The sequence below is a fragment of the Magallana gigas genome, chromosome 5 (assembly GCF_963853765.1).
Source record: "Magallana gigas chromosome 5, xbMagGiga1.1, whole genome shotgun sequence".
Classification (NCBI taxonomy): domain Eukaryota; kingdom Metazoa; phylum Mollusca; class Bivalvia; order Ostreida; family Ostreidae; genus Magallana; species Magallana gigas.
Window position 1 is genome coordinate 40,747,047 of NC_088857.1, and position 17,039 is coordinate 40,764,085.

The 17,039-nt window shown below is 35.1% G+C and overlaps 1 protein-coding gene and 1 long non-coding RNA gene across 2 annotated transcripts; one reads left to right on the forward strand and one right to left on the reverse strand.

Moving 5' to 3' along the window:
* The first annotated feature begins 8,231 nt into the window (after positions 1–8,231).
* On the forward strand, positions 8,232–10,880 carry LOC117686758 (uncharacterized). The gene is made up of 3 exons (XR_004599831.2): positions 8,232–8,386; positions 8,494–8,681; positions 10,726–10,880. It is a non-coding gene; the product is annotated as an uncharacterized lncRNA (long non-coding RNA).
* LOC105317964 (palmitoyltransferase ZDHHC20-A) lies at positions 10,871–15,264 on the reverse strand. The gene is made up of 2 exons (XM_034462489.2): positions 14,342–15,264; positions 10,871–12,550 (listed from the first exon to the last, which is right to left on the reverse strand). Exons 1-2 carry the CDS (start codon positions 14,744–14,746, stop codon positions 11,858–11,860), a joined length of 1,098 nt encoding a protein of 365 aa, XP_034318380.2. The 5' UTR covers positions 14,747–15,264; the 3' UTR covers positions 10,871–11,857.
* Between the last annotated feature and the right edge of the window lie 1,775 nt (positions 15,265–17,039).

The window sequence follows — 17,039 nt, forward strand, 5'->3', positions numbered from 1 at the left end:
GATGCCATTTCTTTTACTTACGTTGTTTTCATTTTGTATGTTCCATGTATCATCAACGCATAATTAATGAGCTGCCAGCGGGGCGAAAATAGATATGGACTTCATTGAAATTCGTAAATTTCTCTTTTACAAAAATGAATGCGATGCCAGAATTCTCATGTGACATGTCTCTCTTATGCAAGATCGGACGTTGTCTTTTTCCCCCCAGGATATTGTTTTCATCCTCTACGTTTTTCCAGATTTCCAGATGGCACATTCATTGTACCTCACAGAGTGTGAGTGAACTCGATACTACGTTTTTTACCTGAAAAAATTTAAGACTGTGTTCGAGTTTACGAAAAAAAAATATCACCGTGTATTGTATACATTTCTCTGTCTTGTCTTGAACAACTGCTGATGCCAGTCAAATTTTTTTTAATTTAATCTCGCTTTAAAACCAACACACAATACACAGTCAAGAGTTCACCATTCAATAAGTCACCAGCTTCCCAGTTAATCTGTCAGTCACCAAACAGTACTCCAGTGGTCAGTAATACAGAAAGTTTGACTGTCGGTCTAACTACTCAATAGATTATCCAGTAGATCAATCACTCCGCGACCGACCATTTAGTCAGGTAGTCATCCATTAAGTCTTATACATCAATCAAATAAATAGTCAGGTAGTCATCCATTAGGTCTTATACATCAATCAATCATATATTCAGGCAGTCATCCAGTAGGTCTTATACATCAATCAATCATATAGTCAGGCAGTCATCCAGTAGGTCTTATGCATCAATCAATCATATAGTCAGGTAGTCATTCAGCAGGTCTTATATATCAACTGATCATATAGTCAGGCAGTCATCTAGTGGGTCTTATACATCAACCGATCATATTGTCAGGAAGTCATTCAGTGGGTCTTATACATCGATCGATCATATAGTCAGGTAGTTATCCAGTAGGTCTTATATATCAACCGATCATATAGTCAGGTGGTCATCTATTAGGTCTTATACATTATTCGATCATAAAGTCAGGTAGTCATCTAGCTGGTCCTATTCATCAGTCGATCATAAAGTCAGGTAGTCATCCAGTAGGTATTATACATCAATCGATCATATAGTCAGGTAGTCATTCAGCTGGTCTTATACATCAATCGATGATATAGTCAGGTTATCATCCAGTAGGACTAACATCAATCGATTATATAGTCAGGTAGTCATCTTGTAGGTCTTATACATCAATCGATCATATAGTCAGTTAGTCATTCAGTAGGACTAACATTAATCGATTATATAGTCAGGTTGTCATCCAGCTGGTCTTACACGTCAATCGATCATATAGTCAGTTAGTCATCTATTTGGTCTTAATAACAGTCACCTATCGCATTATTCCGTCTTCCAGTACTTCTGACATTAGTTAATAACATGACTGTTTTATACATTTATATATTTTTATCTACTGAATAACTATCTAGATGACTGAATATTGATCAACTCTCAAGATAATTAACAGGGGGATAAACATGCTTATTCCTGACAAGTAAAAATAGAAAGCACCATGTATGCAATAAAATGCATGTGTGAATAATTTAGTACATGTATAATATGGTATCCCTATTTACAACCTACTGACAATGTTTTTCAACTTGGAATACGAAAACTGAGTAAATGTTTTGTTCAGGCTTCATACGATCAGCCACCAATGACATCGACATGTGCAATGGTACGTGCCTTAATTACCATGCAACACTGCACCGCTCAAGGGAAAGGTTAAACCTCATACTGATTTATATTGAAAGAACATTTTTTATGAATTTATGAACGTTTTCATACGTACAATAAAACTCGTTTCGTACGAACAGGAATCATAACTTTGTAAATGTTACAAATATGTGTGTTTGTGTGTTTTTTGTTTGTTTGTTTTGGGGGTTTTTTCGGGGGGGGGGGGGGGGGGTCCCTGGCAACATTTTTAGAAACCCATTGTAATATTATTCTTAACGAACTCTGATATAACGAAAACACGAAAATATATACTTCCATACTAGTTTAATTGTGTTTTAGTGTTAAAGAATATTCACATCATTAAAGTTCCGTTCTAATACTGTTTTTTCAGAAAGCTTTTTCAATAAGCTTGTATCAAAGTCATTATAGATACATGTATATAAACATTTACATATACTGTACCTACGTGTACTTGTAGAGCTTGTAATTCATACATATGTTATAATACGATAAAGTTATTGTGGACACAAAAACAATGTTCAGAATCAAAATTGCTTTAACAAGACCTGTTTGTCCTAAAAATTCCTTGCACTCGCAACACTGGTTCAGCCTTTAGCCGAGGTACAATAACATGTTCACACCTTTTAGGATTGATGTTTTTAAACCAACAGATATGGTTTCTAGAACTTCTGCGAAATATAGGGCAAAACAGATCAATACATCAGTAAGGATTAATACGGCATCAACAATACTGTTAATGTTAAAGCTGAAATAGTTTTCTTTCTTTGTTTTTGGAAAGGGAAGGGGGTTCTGGCTGTACTTCATCTGAAATCAAATATTAATATTTAAATTCTAGTGACTTGTGAATAAATTATAAATCCATGAATGCTAATAACATAAACAAGAGTGAAATGAAAATCAATATGTCGATGGACCGTTCAAAGTAGTATAGTAGAAAAGTGTAACGGTAGATATGATCTCCCTAACCCTGACACACCAATGTTAGTCTATTTGTAACTAGCTCACCCCATCCTTACACACGGGTACTTTAATATTTACAATTCAGTCAAGAGTATTTGTTCAGTTGACACTTGAAAGATTCATTCACGTGCCAGAAGCAGACACACGTTTCTATTAAGTTTTGAAACGTACAAATAATTAAACATGTATTTACAAATAGTAAAAGTGATGAACATCGAAGCCAACTTTAAAGGTATGCATTTTGATATTGTGCTTGCAATTTAAATACAAATGCAGGTTTTAATTTTTAATACGCTTTTAACATGGTCTGAAGATCAAAGTGTCTAGACCCAAAATGGCAATTGTTTGGGTTTTTTCTCAAGGGTGAGTCAGTGCTCATTGCATGTTTTGGGTCTTTAGATGTTGCTGTGCAAGTCCGGACAGTGCTGTTACCTTTAATTACTGCCGCAGGCCTTGTTATTTAACTGGGGCTCCTATCAAAACAAAAAAAGGACCAGACGATATTATAGTATTTGCGACCAAATACTGGGGTTGTTAATTTTGTCATTTTTCTATAGAACGTGATACCTCTATAAGAGGACTATAGCCAATTTTGGCAAAAACACAATAAAATACAATACAATTTAACCACCAAATATTGAGAGAGAGAAAAATCAAAGATAGTTTGATCAATGTATACATTGCTGTTAAAAGGTTTGTTATTTTGCAGATAAACTGGTTTTCCTTACATTCTTTAATACTTGGAACACATATTTATACAAGATGAGTCGATAAAACTTTCAAAAAACCTTTCGATCAATGATTTTGAGTCATCATGAAGTAACCAAAAATAATCGACAATATGTGCATTATTGCAAACGTTCTCAGGCTGCGTTTTAAATGTATTCAGCACAGCGTGAAAAGGCTGTTGATAGCATGTTTTGTAGATTTAGAAACAGATGACATTTTGCTAAAGTTTTGACAGCATCCTTGATGTGAACTTTGACCGAGGGTGACCGGGCCGATCCTGACGGTTAGTGTCAAAGAGACCTCGAAGGTTACGTCAAATTAGCACCCCTTCAGACCGCCTGTCACCCAAACCATTACAACTATTTCTGTATAAAAAAAAAAAGAAAGAAACAAGAAAAACAAGCATACAAAATTAAAAAAACAAAACCAAAAAATCCAAAAACCTAAAAACTATTCGTTATTTTTTTTGTTAAAAAGCGTAATTCAGGTGATATGCAGATTTGCTTGTTTAGGCTCATTGATCGCCACGTTCTCTTTACCTCGTGAGGTTATTTGTCAGAAATGAACTAGAGCAGACATGCTGTAAATGCACTTTGAGGTCAAAACACCACTTTCAATTTTCATAAACAACTCGAACAAACAGGTTTATGTATTTCTGTATTTCGCCATATGGAGCTGAAACTTATTTCCCTACATGTGTAATATAATTTATTTTACAGGAGGTGGATTAGGGACGGGGAGGGGGGGGGGGGGGGTGGTGGACTTGATTAACAACAAGTCAAGCGATGTAACTCTCCTACAGTTTATACCACCATAACTTTTGTTCAAAATCAAGTGACCTCCCTTCGTATCTTTGAGACTTTGACTCCCCTCTTGATAAAAATTTCTACACAACATCTCAATTTGGAAACAACGGAAAAATGAAAAAAAGGTATATAAATCCCCAACATGTTCATGATTTACAGGATGTTTTGGAGGAGTGTGGGTCGGGGTTAAAAATCGTTCGTGCTCCATTTTCTCTTCTATAAAAAGAAACACACGTATATTGTGCATTTGATTGTATCAACATTGTTATCAACGAGAGTCAATAACGAGGGTTCTAATTTGGGTTGGGTTATGTGGTGGATGGGGGTTCCTGTCCTTAAGCACCTCTTGGGGCGAAAATTTTAAAGGATAATTTAACAAATCTATATATAGGACGATAATACACAAAACTTTGCACGATAATTATGTTTGCAAAAATTGAATAAAAAATCTGTCAGTGATACCAAGTATGATAAAATAAAAACACACAAAAGGTCAAGGTTAATCAATGCATACCACATATCTTTATTTAGTAGATTATCTTTCTTTTTATATCGTTGTTGGACTCATTATAAGCTCTTTAAAGGAAAAAATACTATGTAAACCGATACAAAACCAAACCAGCGCGTACAAGTTAGGTGAATTCCCTCTCTCCATCAAGCAGGTGAGGAGGAGGAGGAGGAGGAGGAGGAGGAGACATTTAAATTACTTGCATGGAACTTGATATCAACAATACATAAACAGAATTTGTTTAATATAAAACAAAATCTACATGGGTACGTATACTTATGATAATTTATCTATTATAAGTATATTGTTTGGGTAAATAAAAGTCTATTTATGATTAAGAAAACAGTTTTCTGATTTGAATCTGTTGTTATGTCTGGTACCAAATAAGGTTTGTTACTGCTTTGTGTTAGTTTGTTGTCAATGTTGTCAACTTGTCATTGTAGCTAAAAGTTGCGAACGATCGCAATCCATGTATACAGTATAATTGTTAGTTACTATAATGCACTGATCACTTTTTGACACTTTGTTTGATGGCGGTTTGAGTCTTACTATGCATATGTGTTCATACTCATTATATAACAAATTGCTCTCAAATGCCTACTAGTAGATTTAGATTTGATTTTGTTGGTAGCAGGATATATGAAAGAGTAACAGCTTTAATACAGATGTACATATACTTATATACAAGATTTTTTCCACATACCCGGTACATGTTTCCGAGTTTCCCCTTGACAAATAAGTAAAATAATTTCTGTAACCGGGATGTCCACCTTTCATTACACATTTACTGTTAGTGTAAGCACTGATACAACGTTTCGGGTATATTTTTTTTAATTCAAAGCGTTACAAATTACATTCTCTATTTTAAAAAGACAAAAATTCTCATATATGTATTGCAACAAATGTCTTATAACCTTCTGCGAGGGTTCGCAGATTTGATTCTGTACCACAACTGCTTTACCTCACTTCTGTAATGAACGTCTGCGAACAGATAGATACAGGGATTGATGACGCTGTTTAGCAGGAGCGTACAAGCCAGGGTTCTGACCACGATGCTGATTTTCTTATCAATAAAGCAGAGCAGTTCCTTGTTTGACAAGAGCAGCATTGCAGTAATGGAGAACGGAAATGTCGTCAGAATAAAACTCAGCGTTGACGCAAAAAGCGTTAAGGTCGATCGCCTCGTTTCCAATATCCGGGTGGTGCTTGAGAAACATGGCGGGTCGTTTCTATCATACTCCGGAAAAATCTCGTTTCGTTGCGCTTTTTTCTTGTAATGTCGAATTGTGTAGATGATCCTTCCGTACATGAGGATAATGGAAACGGTGACTAGAAACGAAATCAAGTTTAGTATCATGTAATATGTTGCGGGCCAAGGAGAGTGTCTATGGCTCTCTGCTATTAAGCAAACTGTTGCGTTGATATTTTTTAATCCCAATGGAACATCGCGTTGGCCAACAAAAATAGCATGAGGCGCAATAACCAAAGCAGCAACAAGCAACGCCATTACATTGTAAAAGTTGATTTCCTTCTCTCGAACTTGCCAATGGAAGGAATAGAATACTTTTCTGTATCTTTCAATGGCTATAATGAAAACTATAACGTGGCAAGACGCAATCAAAAACGAGAAAAAGAAAACCCCAACCTTACATTGAATCTCAGAGGGATTGTTCATTTCCCACAGAAAAAGCCAAAATGTAATGGGCACTGCTATGATAACAATGACCAATCCAAGACAAGCCAGCCATATCGAAAAGAGTTTGTATGCTGATTTCTTGAAGGCAGTTCGAAAAACGTGAAGCATTACCGCGTTAGCGGGTAGTCCCAACAAGAATATGAGGCCAAGAACCGAGATGGGAACAGCATTCTCCTTAATCACTTCTGACTTGAACTCCGCGAAACTTGTCCCATTGGTCACCTGTAAGCTCTCGAGTAGGATTTTTTCAATGTAACAGTCAGCCATGTTTATACAATAAGTGGCAAAAGACTTTTGCAAGAAGAATTACTGTGCGGAAGTGAGTTTTTGTATAGTATCCGACAAAACAGGAAGGATGCCGAGTGCCTGTATCTATGGTATCATTTATTGAATGATGTTCAAACGGTCGCGTTAAATCATTGTTTGTAAAGTTTACACACTAAAAAAAAACCCTGTTGTGTGTATGTCTTTACTCTTTGTTATGAATACTAGTTGAATCAGTTCTAAAAAAGACATTACTGCTTAATGCTTACCATATTGGGTTTTTTGGTTTCATGATCATTATGATCATCATCATCTTCATTAAGAGAAAAAACAAAGTTTAGATCCCTTATGAGTTGGTCGCCGGTTTCAGTTACACAATCTGTCGAGAGTTACCATATGGAGACGAGAAAATACCATTCCTGTCTAAGCACCGAAAGCGTTCATATCACGTGACAAAACGTCTTTGGGATGAAATAATGTCATTGAATGTTTTTGATCTTTAAAAGAACTACATGTATTTATGAATATTGGCTCTTTTCTTATTACATGTATGCAACAATTTTTATTTGGGTTGAAGAATAGATTTAGCTTACGCACCTTTAATTAGCTGTCGAAGTCTGTGATTTTTATCAATCTTCAGATTATCTAGTACATGTTTCAGGATTTATTTAGAACAAAAATATAGTGTATTAAGTCTTATTTGTTAACAGTGTAACTGTATCTTTGAGCTGCTTATTCATGGAAAGGGTATATAAAAACCATGCCTGTTTCTCCATCCTTATTGGGTTTTTTTAATTAAAATTGTTTAAACTAACAAAAATGATATGCGTAAAATAACCTGCCTATAAAATATGATCAGCGATATTTTGCGGCGTATTATATATATGTATCCGCGAAATTCGGATTTATATTTAAAATACGTACATTACCACCTACCCCTCCACATTTTGATAGATGAAAAATGGGTTTACTGTTGTCTTGGGGATAAACGGAGTCTTTATCTCGAAATCGTCTCCTATAATTTTCGTATCAAATATTGAATATTTTACTAATACTGGTCATATGAACGACATTATTGAGTTGACTTGTTCATTGTCGATTGTCATCAAACACCCTAAGGTATGGACATGATTAATCCTCGGCCATCCCTCGGGTTTCTTCACTTTAAATTATTTAAAGGCACCAATGAAAACAATAGTACAAAAGTTTTGAACACGAATTCTTCATCATTTTTGTTTATTACCGCGTCTGGGTCTTGCAACGACAAATTTTCGACTAATACGCCATGCAAATTGACCCATCCTCTAGTGTACTAGTGATTAACGCAAATTGGTAGAAAACTTACTTTCCGTGTAACAATTTACTTCATCTCCCATGGGTAAAGTGATATCAGGGCATCTCCCTCACCTCTCGTGCTGACCAATCGATTAACAACAAAAGATCATCAATTGCAAATAGGAACAATAATCATCGAGTGGGCCACTCGACTGCCCTGTCCATTCCTCGCTGTCTCCTTGGGGCTTACATATTTACGTAAGTCATCGATGCCTTGGCTATATAAATTGGTGACGACCATGGCAATCCAGTCTCTTGTTTCGGGTCCGTTAATTGTAAAGTTCTGTCGACATCATGCTCAAATCGTTGTGTATACTTTTGGGGCTTTTTATGGTTTTACTTACATTTTCAGATGCATATTGTAAGTAATTTTTTTTTCAAGTCGTATGATGTATTTTTAAAAAATATGTCTTTTGATAAAACATGCTATGTATTGATAAATATTTCATAATATTATTATTTATCTAGTTATAAAGAAAAGTTCGTTTGAGGATAGCCCACGAGGAGTTTTGGAATATTTTTCCAAACGAGGATGGTGTATAAATACCCTGTCTGACTGTGCTCTGATAGGTCGAGATAGGGAAGCGATATGTAGCATGGACTATTTCCAGCGCGCTTGCTGCAGGTACTGCCGAGGAAGCTGACAAACACTTCAGGTAAGTCTATATCTTATTTTTTTTACTGGACTGGTAACATTGTTTGCAGGAGGAATCATGTTTGAGGTTTTACTACGACAAACCCATGTCTTTGAATTGTGGAAAGGTCCTGAATCTTGTATTCGTTATAACAGTGACACGCCAGTGCGGTTTAGAATTGCAAAAATTACCAAGACAAACTTGATCTAATGATTTTGTGACTTACATAAGGGAAATTTTGTAAAAATGTTGTCATCTTTATTCGACCGTAAAGCACCGCATGTATGATCGAATATTCATAAAAATTTATTAAGTCAAAATTGGGTAAGTGTTTTTTAGAGACTGATTGCCTTTTTCAGGCTGAAAAATGTAAAAGAATGATTGCGATGCGTACGAAAACAAGTGTAAGTTTTCAGAAAAGAAGCAATGCTATACGAGCATAATTATCTATTGCTTGTGTCCTCCATCTAATCTAGCAGTCCGTTTGATTATTTTGCAAAACTGAATTTAATTTTTGACTTTACGGAGTTGACGGAACTCGATGGATTGACCATGTAATATAAGAAATCGACAAATCAAGCTGTCATCAAATTGATAGGAATACAAATTGATAGGAATATATATATATATATATATATATATATATATATATATATATATATATATTATATATATATATATATATATATATATATATATATATATATATATATATATATATATATATTTATAATTATCATGGAGTAATTTAATACTTTCATCAATTCATGAAAATTCGTTTGTGAAATAAAAACGCTTTCCATTTTTTTTCCAAATATGAGTTTATTATTGTTTATTAATTATGTTAATTGGACATTGCAAAGTCATATTCTCGTGTTTAGATGTCAAGTAAGGGGCATTTGCGACATCTTGTCTAATCAAGTTCTATTTTTTCTTTCCGTTTATGGTTAAAGCTATACACGCTATAATTTACGTCAATTTTGAATGACAGTGAAAACGCATGTGTTTGTCTACTTATAAAAGTTATCCTTAATCTGTAAATTACAATGGTGAATTCCATCTCGTTACAAAGATATAGATTGTTAATTGTTGATTTTCCTGCCAGGAAAATATACCTTTTCATGAATATTGATGAAGGAAGAGCGAAACCGACCTCATTGCGCATGTCCGCGGAGAACTTGGTGGTCGTTATTGTTTGCCTAATTAAATATCCAACTTGATTTTTAATAAGCTTAACATTTGTTAATTTGAAATACATACATGTATAATGAGTAAAATACGTTTGTCATTCACGATACCCTTACTTCTGCATTAACACTTATAGGATCTATAAATAGCACATAGGGGAAAAACACAGGTCTACGTCATCTTTTTAAAGGAAGTATTGATATTTAATCACAGGCTTGTATTTTTTTCTTTTGTTTGTACTCGTGTATCGGACAAATTCATGCTTTACTGAAAATATCCTTTCCTTTGTGAAACTATCACAATTATGAAGATGTTGACCCTTTACCAGTTTTGGTATGATAGGCTAAATTTAGCTGTCGATATCACGTGATAGATTGATATTCACGAGGAGGCATTACTTTCCTGGCAGGAAAATAAATAGTTTTTATTGTTTATTATTTGATATATTTGTTACGTGATCGAATTGAGCATTATAATTAACAGAATAAAGGTAACTTTTATTAGTATTCAAACACATACATTTTCCCCTTTATTCAAAATTGACGCAAATTATAGCGTGTATAGCTTTAAGCGGGTGTTCCAGAATTCAATGTATATTATTTAGCTTTAATGTCCACACTTTATTAAACATAATTATAGTCAATATGTAGATATTATATGATGTGACAAAGGAATACACACGTTTGATTGAAACACAATGACTTTCCTTTCCCTCTTTCTAACATCAGGTTTTATTGTCACAACTTTCTAAAAAAAAAATCATTTTAAGAATTCCTTTTTTTTTCAAAATTATCTCTTCTCAAAAATATCAACTCTGCTGCAACAAACTCTTTTTCTTCACAAACTACTAGTATCAATCGTTTTGTTTATGTTTCAGATTTATGGAAAACGATAGACATCCAAGATTCAGCGCCATGGCTTGTAATCGTACAGTCGGACGAGATTCATTTCGTGCTTTCATTATTTCTGAATATAACGAAAAAAAGCAAACATTTATACTGAAAAGATTATAATAAAAAATCTAATATTTCATTATTTTATTATCAATAAATAACAAGAATCACAGCGCATTTTGACAAACCAGATTTGATCACACCAATAAAAACTCGAAAACAGTGTGGTCCGTCACAGATCAATGTATCTCCAACTCCTTATAACCCATTCTCACGTGCACTTGAAAAGCATCAAAATTACAGTTGATTTAATTTAAAAGGGCTATCAACATGTGTCAATATGGTTTACTTTTTTCGTCAGTTTTGTTTATTTTTTTTTAGTAGAACAACGTAATATCTTATGTACACGAGATTAACAATGACAAATTTTGCATCCAAATAAAAATGTAATATTTACATCCACTAAGTATGTTTACCTCTCTTTTTTTACGGTTCATAGCTTTTTAGGAACTGACAGGACTGAATTCTATTCGATTCTTTTCTAACCTGTTTATCGATCGGTAGAAACCTTCAGCAACCAAACAAAATCACGGACTGTAAGAAATGATCATGATTATGTCGGACTTGAATTCTCATATAAGACGACCTGGCTGTTTCTTTTATCAAAAGTACTGATGTACTTTAACAATAATTTATTTACTTTTACTTACTCCCTACAATCAATTCAAAATCTCTGGAAAAATGTAGATATAAACGATAAAATGCTTTCTTTGATGATTCATGCAGGTTATGAAGGTAGAGCGATAATTGCAGAAAAATTACATAACCGGCTAACACGGGTTTGCATTTTTTCTACAATGTCGCTACATTCATATCCCGCATGAATCACCAAAGTTTAAATGTTTACATAATATGAAGAAACTCGTTATTGATATCCATACAGATACACTATATTTGTCTGTGTGCTTTATGTAATGCTATAAATTTCGTTGTCATCTTACATCTATGATACCATAATATCCTAATACAGGACCTTAACAATAACAAAATTGCATCCAATTAGTTTTCATCACAAAAACAGAATGAATTGAGCAAATCTTCATCAAAAACAAACCATCATGGATCCACCAATTGTATCACGGGGTTTTTCTTTTTGGGCGGAATCAGAGAACTCCAGTTATATGGGTCCTCTATGGCAGGACTCAAAAAGTAAGGGGTGGGTAGTATAAAGGCGTACTGCCAATGAGGTCCGAACACAGACTGGAGTTTCTTTGTCACACTTCTCGGATCTTTCACGTCAATGTTGTTTTCCAACTCAAAACCGGTTTTTCCAACCACAAGAGAAAAACAGGCGTCTATGAAATGCATGAAACTTAAAAGCGATAACGCAAGAAGCCCATATCCCATGATAACCATTACTCCGACTTGAGCCAGGGTTGTGTTCGATCCGAGAATGGACCTCAGGAAAGAGAGCATCGGAACAAGGTCTAAATAGGACATGTCAGCCCAGTAAAACTGTAACAGGAAGTTGACACCATGAAAAACGGTGAACGCACACGCCACGCACGTGTAAAACAGGAACACGAGGAAATACCGCAGATTTTTCAGTCCTATGCAGTTCCTTGCAAAGAAACAGTGGTGGTCGCGCTTCAGGATGCAGCCGCCGCAGAGTTTACAGTGATGGCACCTGGGCGGGCGCCACCATTTACAGGACAGACACGGGGACCACTGCCAGTAGGGGTAGTGAGACGTGTTGATGTGGGCCTGGATGATGGGGACTAGTTTATTTTGTTGAATGATTTCGGGCACCTGCAATGAGAAATTCAAGAAAACATTTCAACGAATCTGCCTCTTTATAAATAAAATGTTCTATCGTTATGATAATTTTGTCTTACTTGCCCGGTGAAGAGGGCTTGTCCCGAGACATATTGAGATTAATATAGCTAGTCTATATAATTATAGAAATATATAATTAGGGGAATATATGTAAAACCTCAATCAGTCTTATAGATAGTATATTTTCCGACTTTGATACCAGCAGTAGTTGTGCAGTGCACATTATTTTTTAAAGGTATTTGAATAAACTTTGTGAAATAAACGATGCAAAATGAAGCGCGAGAGCTGTTTTAAACGCGGACAAAATTAGTGAAACGTAATTTGGTTTGATAGTTGGCATATGAACACAGTGAGATTTAGTATGAAAATGGGGCAAAAATACCCTAGCTGTCCATGTAAATATTTGACAGCATGGTCTACGTTAGATGACAAGCCAATATAATTGTTTGATTGAAAGTCGATAGTACTGAACGTTTTTAGTTAACAATGAAAATAATATGCAATCATATTTCAGTAAAGTATGAATTTCTTAAAAGAAACGCTGTACTACTTAACTGAAAGGTAAATTGGCATGTAAGCTCTCAGTTATAAATCGGTTTACATACCGGGCGACAGAAAATTTAAAAATATCGTTATCTCTTCGTTCTTTGTTTTAAAAGAAAATTTAAACTTTGCTAGAGTATTTAAAGCTATATGAAAGGATAAAGGATAAAGAGAAGAATAATAAGCTTACGGCTTATTGCTAACCGTAACCCTGACTCAGTCCTAAAAGTCTGACATTTTTAAACTTGAACAAAAGCATTGTATATATTTTTAAGTGATTACCATCTAAATACAGAGTTTAGATGGTTCTGTACAAATTATTTGGTCAAAGATTTTGGGTCAAAGATTTTGATCTACTGAATTTTTATTGAAAAGATGTTTATATTTAAAAATAAAGAAGATGGTAAAAATCATCAAATGGTGGGTAATTCTGTAAATATGCCTACCTTTATAAAGGTATTTAGGAAGTTTATTAGATTCCCCAAAAAATTAATGTTATGTTTCATGTACTATTTCCGCTACAATCCATACATATATATTCTGTCATATCATCAACAAATGGTGTAAGAAGTATAAGAAGTACTTGTAGGTAAATATTTAACACTACTGTCTATTATGACTAATATCTGTCAGAATTGTTGTGTGTGTGGTATAACTGTTGTTGTGGAAAATGTTGATTGAGGAAGAGGTTTGGAACAATCCTCAAAAAGGCACGTAGAGGCAATATGGAGATGGGTAGTCCGAGTTTTTTCTGGCAGGCTCATTTTTAATGTAAAAATATATTATCAAGTCATGTCTTCCCCTCTTTTTCTGATTGGAATCGATTAAATATTGGTACTGAGAGTTAATATACGTATTGCTGACTTCCCCTTTAAAACACTGAGATAAAATGAATTTTATTACTTTCTCAAAAAATCAAGTCGGCTTTATTACAACCATCAATTGAGAGAGAGAGAGAGAGAGAGAGAGAGAGAGAGAGAGAGAGAGAGAGAGAGAGAGAGTGAGAGAGAGAGAGAGATTGTACTTTATTACGATGAATAATGACACGACACTGCAGGCATGGAATTAATTATATAATCTGCCAGAATAAACAACATGTACAGGAATGCTGTATGTATTTTCAGACCTCACACATTTTTGTTTTATCGTCTGGTTATTTTTTCAATAAAATTTTAACGAATATCAAATATATCAAACATAAAGAAAATAATAAAGCCATACCTTGAATGGATAAGGCCCAGTCGCCAGTTTTTCTTTAGGATACTCCGAAACCTTAAAACTTGAATCTGTTCTGTGTATGAACCACCAGTTGACAACTATTTCATAGAGAAAAAAAGTTCCGATGACTTGGTGTATATGAACCGTCTCTGGGTACAACCGTGGCAATGCAAAGAAACAACCCACCGAATACATGAACACAACTTCTCCAAAGAAAAAGTACGGCATCCATTGATGGAGAAAATACGGGTTGATGATTTCCCATATCCCGAGGCCGGAGTCCGAGGACTGTGTGTGGCGACCATGATTTGACCCGTTTTTGACAGAAGTGGAGAAAGTGGAACCATTGCTTATGTGACAATGTGCGGCCATATCTGTACTGTCTTGAATATTTATAACATAACTCATGTCCCGTCGCAAAGTTTATTTCATTAACCGCAAACGAGATGATATGAATGTTACATTATTTTTTATCCAATTAATTAAGAATTCATATCATAATAGGCCATGAGCACTTGTCCAAAAAGTCCGGTTTAAAGCAGTCTGAGTTGTATAGGAATTACTCGTACAGAACCTTTGAACATAGCGATGCACAAGATACCCTAGATACTACAATGGAGTTGAGCCCCCGAAGAGATTGGCTTTCCGTTGCAATATCATGATTTTGCAGAATAAAGAATCCGCCACGGTTTTTTGTCGACCTTGAGTTCGTGTCAGGATGCCATCATAGCTTTTAAAAGACTGTTGGTCACAGATTCAGTGTCCAAACTGAAACCTCAAACTCGAAGTTGACACGTACTTATTACACGTGCATGAACTTGTAACCAACAGGTACGCAAGATCCTCTCAATAGGATATTTAACTCGAGCGCTTCGGTATTAATTTGATCAACATTTTCAGATGATATGCTTCAGTTCACTTGATCTAAGATTAAACTTCTTACCTTACACAAGTTTTTATATATATACCATTATATTATTACGCATATAAAAAATCCACAACCGAAGAGAAAAATGGCTTCACGCACTTGTGTATAGGCATTTTTTTGGTACATGTGAATTTTATCAATATTTATCTTGTAATTAGCGGTATTTGTGAGTGATGGACAATAGTCCGCATAAAATACAGAAATCACGCCAAAACTAGAATAAAGCCCAGGTGTTGAGGGTATTCTAGCAGATATAACAACTGCCTGATGGTCGATTTCATCAGAGCGGCGACTAACACACATTTTATTATAAAAATCAGTTGCAGGTATACATTTTCAAAAGGTTCATCCCAAACTACACGTAACAGGCACGTAGCAACAAGTGGGGGAGGGGCAGGGCCCCCACTGTTTCTCGCAGCAACAAATTTTCTCAAATATACATATAAAAAATTGAATTATCACCCCTCCCCCCCCCCCCCCCCCCCAACCACTGACGAGTCTCTCCCCCCCCCCCCCCCCCCAACACTTTTCAAAACGATGCTACGTGCCTGCGTAAACTAGTTGTGTAAGCTTTGTTGTGAAAAGGTTACGGAGAGACATCTTCGCTAGCCAAGGGTTTCGGGAGCAAAGTGGACCGAAAACCCTTTGCCGGCGAAGATGACGGAGAGAAGATGGGTCGGGTTTTTACTGTGACGTTCAGAAAAACAGACTATCAATACAAAATGGCACGAAAAATCTATTTGCGCACATCTTGTCAATACCTTATTTTTGGTTAATACGGGGAAAATTCCAATGCAAAGTGGGACGTTACCGTCAGACAGATACTTCAAGTCCACTAAGTACATATTTGCCATGTTCATACCCGTATTTGTGCATCAAATCAAATACACGTTTAAAATGTTGATTAAGTAATGGAGTATCTATGTTGTCAAAAGACAAGATTGTGCAATATGAATAGGAGTTTAATTCTAGCATAAGGGTTTGAATTATCCCATCTTGAAAACGACCATTAATTTACACGAAGAATTGGCTCACAAAGGCCACAAAATATATTTACCTGCACTGTGTTCAACGGAGTTTACTAGTACTTTTGATACATGAACATAATCTACAGAATCATTTCAAAGGATAAGAAAATCATGCCAAACAATCCAAATGTTTCTTCCACAAGCTATCATTATATAAATAGTGCCAGCTTGGGAGGGTAACTGTTGAAATTGACACCCCTCTAAGCGTCGGTTGACAATGGTTTTAGAGGGGTGTCAATTTCAACAGTTACCCTCCCAAACAGGTACTATTTATTTTATTATACTGAATGTCTTAATTTTAGAAATTTTTTTTTTACTGCTTTTATATAAAAATGAAGTTAATTTTACGGCGAACTGTACGCCCATAATTTACGCGCATCTAACAATTCGTTGTTACCCGTTGCCAAGTGTGTTGCTAAGGCTGAGGGTAATAGAACGGATTATCAACTGCGTCTAAACCAATCAGATTTCAGTATTTAACATGAAAGTATAATAATCTCTGTTGTAATAATACAGTGTCAATAATATGACCTTCAACAAATGACCTTAGCATCTAATGGCATTGCTCATAATGACTACAATGCATAAGGTTTTTTTTTTAAACCACACTATTTGATCATCCAAGATGGATGACTGTTACCCTTTTATAATTACTGGCAACACAGAACTGCATAGCTCTATAAGGGAGTGAAAGCTAACATACGATTTCTTATTAGAGATAAGCTAATAAGCGATCGTACACTTC